A 4,895-nucleotide genomic window follows, 5' to 3' on the forward strand; every position below is an offset into this window, starting at 1 on the left:
TATATAATATTAATAACTTAATTTTTCCAATAACATTCCATCCTCATCACTAATACTGAAATCATTCGATAAACTAATTTTCTTCTGCAGAACATAAAAGATGCTTTTACCCTCTATGGTACGCAATATGATAACAATGAGGAAGAAAATATTTGTTATGTTTTTCCTGCTTAAAATTGGACACTATAACAACATCAATAAATATTTTCATTATTTTTAAATGCATTTATTTTTAAAAAGTTGGTTGACTCAAGACAAAATTCTACCACAATTGATAAATTAAAACATTTGTCATTTTCATTCAGAAACAAAATAAATATATTTATTGAAAACAAATTTCTTTAACCAAACACTCCTAAATTAATGTAATTTTAACACTGAACCCATCTTCATTTGGGTTCCACAGAGGATAATTCAAACAGGTTTGGGAAAAAAACACGAGCAGCTAATGACAGAATGTACTTTTTGCAGTGAACTATCCCTTTTAAGATGGTTAGTTTAAGCAGACCTGTACATTCCATGTAATTCCTTAATCCTCCCTTAATAATTAACGGACAAGTAAGTGATGCAAGCTGAAGTTTCATTTTCTAGAAATGTTCTATTAAGCTTTCATTTCTCATGAAGACCCTCCTATTTGAAAAGCTATAAAATGAGCGCTGAAACAGAAAGTGTTTCATTCACATCCTGATCGAAGATGGATCTGCAAGTCTCAGCTTTTCTTCTGTTCCTTCTTTTCACTGCAGGTACAAAGACAAATAGTGTTTGTACTGATATCGGGTTCAAATACAGATTATTGATATCTCTCTTTGTTTTAAAGGACACTCTTTCAGCTGTTATGAGTGTATGGGTCTGACGGGGTCTTGTTCAGGTCAGACGGTAAAAACATGTCCCAGTGGATCTTACAAGTGCATGAGTGCAACATCTGTGGTACAAGCTGGTAAGTCCACAACGTTACTGCTGAATTCCTCACAGAATTTATGTTTGCAATCACAGATTATTCTATTTAGATCTCTGCTATTGAATTTGTTTCTCTCGGATTATAACATTATAATTTGTATTAGAATCTCATCAATATTTGAAACAAGAAATTCTACATTTTGACATTTATAAATATATTTTCTGTCAAAATAATGTGTTAAACTGGTCTTTCTTGCGTCATTCATGTTTTAGGTGACATCAACGGTAAAACAAAGATTAAAACCTGTATTGCTGACTGTCCAAGTGGATCCTTCAACTTTGGTTTAGTAAAAACATCTTATGCGTGCTGTAACACAGACCAGTGTAACGTCCAAGACGCTCCAGGTATCGTACTTTACTGACCAAATGCAAATAACTATCTAAAAGATCAACTTCAATTTTTCTTCCAAAGGACATTCAATCAGGAAATACAATGCAGAGTGCAGCTTGTCATTTATGAATAGATTGAGTGGAGCAGCTAACAGAGTGTTATTTCATTAGATGTTACATATTGTAAAGAAAAAAATTATATATATATATATATATATATATATTTTTTTTTTTTTTTTTTTTTTTTATCCTGTAGATCCTTCCAATGTCCCCAATGGAAAAACGTGTTACTACTGTGATGAGAAGAGCTGCTCAAACATACTAAAGTGTTCAGGCAATGAAGACCGCTGCATTAAAGCATCCGGTGAGAATCTGGAAAAAAAAACTAGTTATTTTATCTCTCTTATGTTTTAGCATTTGATACAGATAACAAATACCGATTTAATATCTTGGAAAAAAACTCTCTTTTCTTTCTTTTCATCAGGGACTTTCGGTGGCCAGTCAATGGTTGTAAAAGGCTGTGTCTCTAAATCTATCTGTGATGCTGGATCCTCGGTTAGCGATGTTCAGGGAGTCTCATGCTGTTCAGGGAATCTGTGTAACGGTGTTCAGAGCGTCTCTCAGAGCTTCCTGTTCCTCTGCTGTTCTCTGCTCTCCTTCATCCTGCTGCACTGAATCCAGCAGATCTTCACATCTACAATCAGACACACTGCACTGAATATAGAGCTTATACTTTCTCCATATAATGCATCTTTTGTGTCCTTTTTTTTTTTTTTTTTTGATGTGACATTTTTTTTTAAATAAAATACTACATTACCTCTTTTCTGATTAATTTTTTATACTTTAAAAAAAATTCAGAAATATTACAGAAATTAAAATATAGAATACATATAATATTCAACATTTGAAAAAAAATGTACATGTACATTTAATAGCATAAGGCTGATGGATGAAGGCATGAACTGATCTCCAAAAATGAGAAAGTCTGTCAAAATACTGAAAGTAATTTACAAAAACTTGATGATTGAGACCTAGAAACACATGCATTTTCTTGAATTCATGTAAAAGTTAGGTTTTTTCTAACTCAGTTTAAATAAACTTTAGAGAAGGATATATATTATTTAGCAATATATACTCTGCTCTAGCCCTCGTGTACTGTTCGAAAACGTATTGGATTCAGTGTAGTTCCTCAAAAATTACAATATGAAAATAACAAATATATATACAATCAACTACAAACAATAACATTTTAATATCAATACTTTTCATACAAAGAAATTATATCTGAATTTATGATTTATATAAACGTTTTTATCCATTACTTTTGACTGCCACTCCCGTGAGATGTTTGTGATTAGACATATTTGAATGATAATATCTGGGTCTAAACCTAAAGTAATCTTGACAAACTATATATCATTTTAAAGGATTGGACTCTAGTTTTCATAGAAATGAAAGAGCAATAGATAAATGGCAATAGATTCTCCATTTGTGATTTGATGCCAAATGTTTTTATGTGTTTTAGAGGTTGAATTAATATCAAATATCAAAGTTACTACCCAAACTATTTCTGAATAGGATGTCTACTTAATAAATATATTATGAAATATTTCATAATAAATTATGAAATATATGGTTCAGAACACTCAAACAATGAATGGAAATCAAGAGTTCCCGTATATAAACTAGTGGATAAGTTTGGTACTGCATCCACAAAATCGTACTTAAAGTTCATCAGCGTATTAACACTTTGCATGCATGTTCATGACACTAAATTAGAAAAACTCACAAAATTTCAAGAAAAACAAAATAGGTTTAATAGTATTTCAGATATTTCAGATAGAAAAATGCTTATTTTTACCATCTTTGGCTGACAAAATATATTTCTGTATTGAAATAGTATACTTCAAGTTTATTTTATTAAGTATGCTATACTTAAGTAAATTTAAAGTATATAATTTTAAGTATACTTTACGTAGAAAGTATACAAATATCATGGTTCTAGTAGTATACTTGAAAGTGTACTGTTGCAGTACTACTTGGGGTTAAACTGGCCCACTTTCTAGTATATACAAGTATACTATAAGTCAAGTCAAGTCTGTTTTATTTTCAGTTCTTCCACATGTACAGTATATACATACTCAGACCCTTTGGTGCATACAGATAGCACTAACAGTAGAACATTAAATACAGATAATAAGATAAAATATTATTACATGATTACAAAGTTTGTTAAGTATAACAGTAGCAAACTAGAGTACACAACTAGTTTACCTCTGTGATTGAAGGTTGTACTGCAGTTATACTAAAAGTACACTTTGAAGTATAGTCTCAGTAAACTACTAGTTTAGTAGTTTTATACTGCAAGAATACTCACAAGGTTTCTTTAAGTGAACTTTACATCATACTTTAAGTATACTACCATGTCCTTATTTAAGTTTTAATTTGTATATATTTTGTTATATGAATATCTGAACATACAAAACATCCAATGCAAGAACAGGGTATCTGCTTGTAAACAAAAATACTTTATTCTAGCTTCATGCGTTCTTTTTTTAAACACTTCGATGTGGGTAAGTTTTATAAAAAACAAAGAAATATAATTTTGAACAAAAAACTGAAAAAAGACTGAATTGGATTCAGAATGAATTTTTAGTATCTGTTGATTCTCTTTCTTCTTCACTTGGAAATTCTGTACAAAAGATTTGTACTAGCGCCCTCTCTACAGTATAACAAAGAAAACATGGATTCTAGGAGCACAAGAAAAGTTCAAATACATTTAGACTTTTATATAAGTATAAGTCAAGTATACTTAAATATCGTTTTAATATATTTCTGAGGAGTACATAAAGCCCATTTCTGAGAAGTACATAAAAAGTAATAAGCATACTTTCCTATATTTGGTTTAAAAGAAGTATACTAATAGCACACTTGAATAAACCTATTTTTCTTAAGGCAAGCAGCACCATCTCCATCAGTCAAATATATCAGCTGTGATTCAGCTGATGTGAAGTTTACTAGTCCAACTTGTGTAACTGTTGTTAAACTCATGCATTTTGACATTTTACTGGTACATCTTATTGCATTTTTTTTTTTTGCAATTTGCACAAAAATCCTTCAGATCCATACACTCGTAACAGCTGAAAGAGTATCCTTTATTAATAAAATAATGAGTGAGAGAAAGTGAGAAATACATTAGTGATCTGTATTTGCACCCAGTAGCATTACAAACACTATTTGTCATTTTACTTTCAGTGAAAAGAATGAACAGAAGAAAAACTGAGATTTGCAGACCCCGCTCTGATCAAGAGGTGAATAAATTGACGTCTGTTTCAGTGCTCATTTTATAGTTTTTAAAAGGGGAGGGTCTTTATAAGCAAATGACAGTTTAAAAGAAGTAGACATTACTGGAAATGTAACCAGAGTTATTAACCACCATCTACTGAAACAAATCAAGCAGTAAATCAGAGACAGTTGTTAATGTTCATGATGAGATGACATTACTGTATGTTTAAATGTTTAGCCAGATAAACTGACCCCAAACACCACTGAAATAAAGTGTTTGGATCATCGCCACTCCTTATGAGGATTAAAGCAAGTTATTTTCT

At 30.9% G+C, this 4,895-nt stretch overlaps 1 protein-coding gene across 1 annotated transcript; it reads left to right on the top strand.

Moving 5' to 3' along the window:
* Positions 1-628: 628 nt before the first annotated feature.
* LOC113039225 (phospholipase A2 inhibitor and Ly6/PLAUR domain-containing protein-like) lies at positions 629-2,108 on the top strand. Its single transcript, XM_026197108.1, has 5 exons — positions 629-743; positions 818-937; positions 1,171-1,302; positions 1,544-1,651; positions 1,772-2,108. Exons 1-5 carry the CDS (start codon positions 695-697, stop codon positions 1,960-1,962), a joined length of 600 nt encoding a protein of 199 aa, XP_026052893.1. The 5' UTR covers positions 629-694; the 3' UTR covers positions 1,963-2,108.
* Positions 2,109-4,895: the final 2,787 nt, after the last annotated feature.

The sequence above is a fragment of the Carassius auratus genome, chromosome 21 (assembly GCF_003368295.1).
Source record: "Carassius auratus strain Wakin chromosome 21, ASM336829v1, whole genome shotgun sequence".
In the NCBI taxonomy this organism is placed as follows: domain Eukaryota; kingdom Metazoa; phylum Chordata; class Actinopteri; order Cypriniformes; family Cyprinidae; genus Carassius; species Carassius auratus.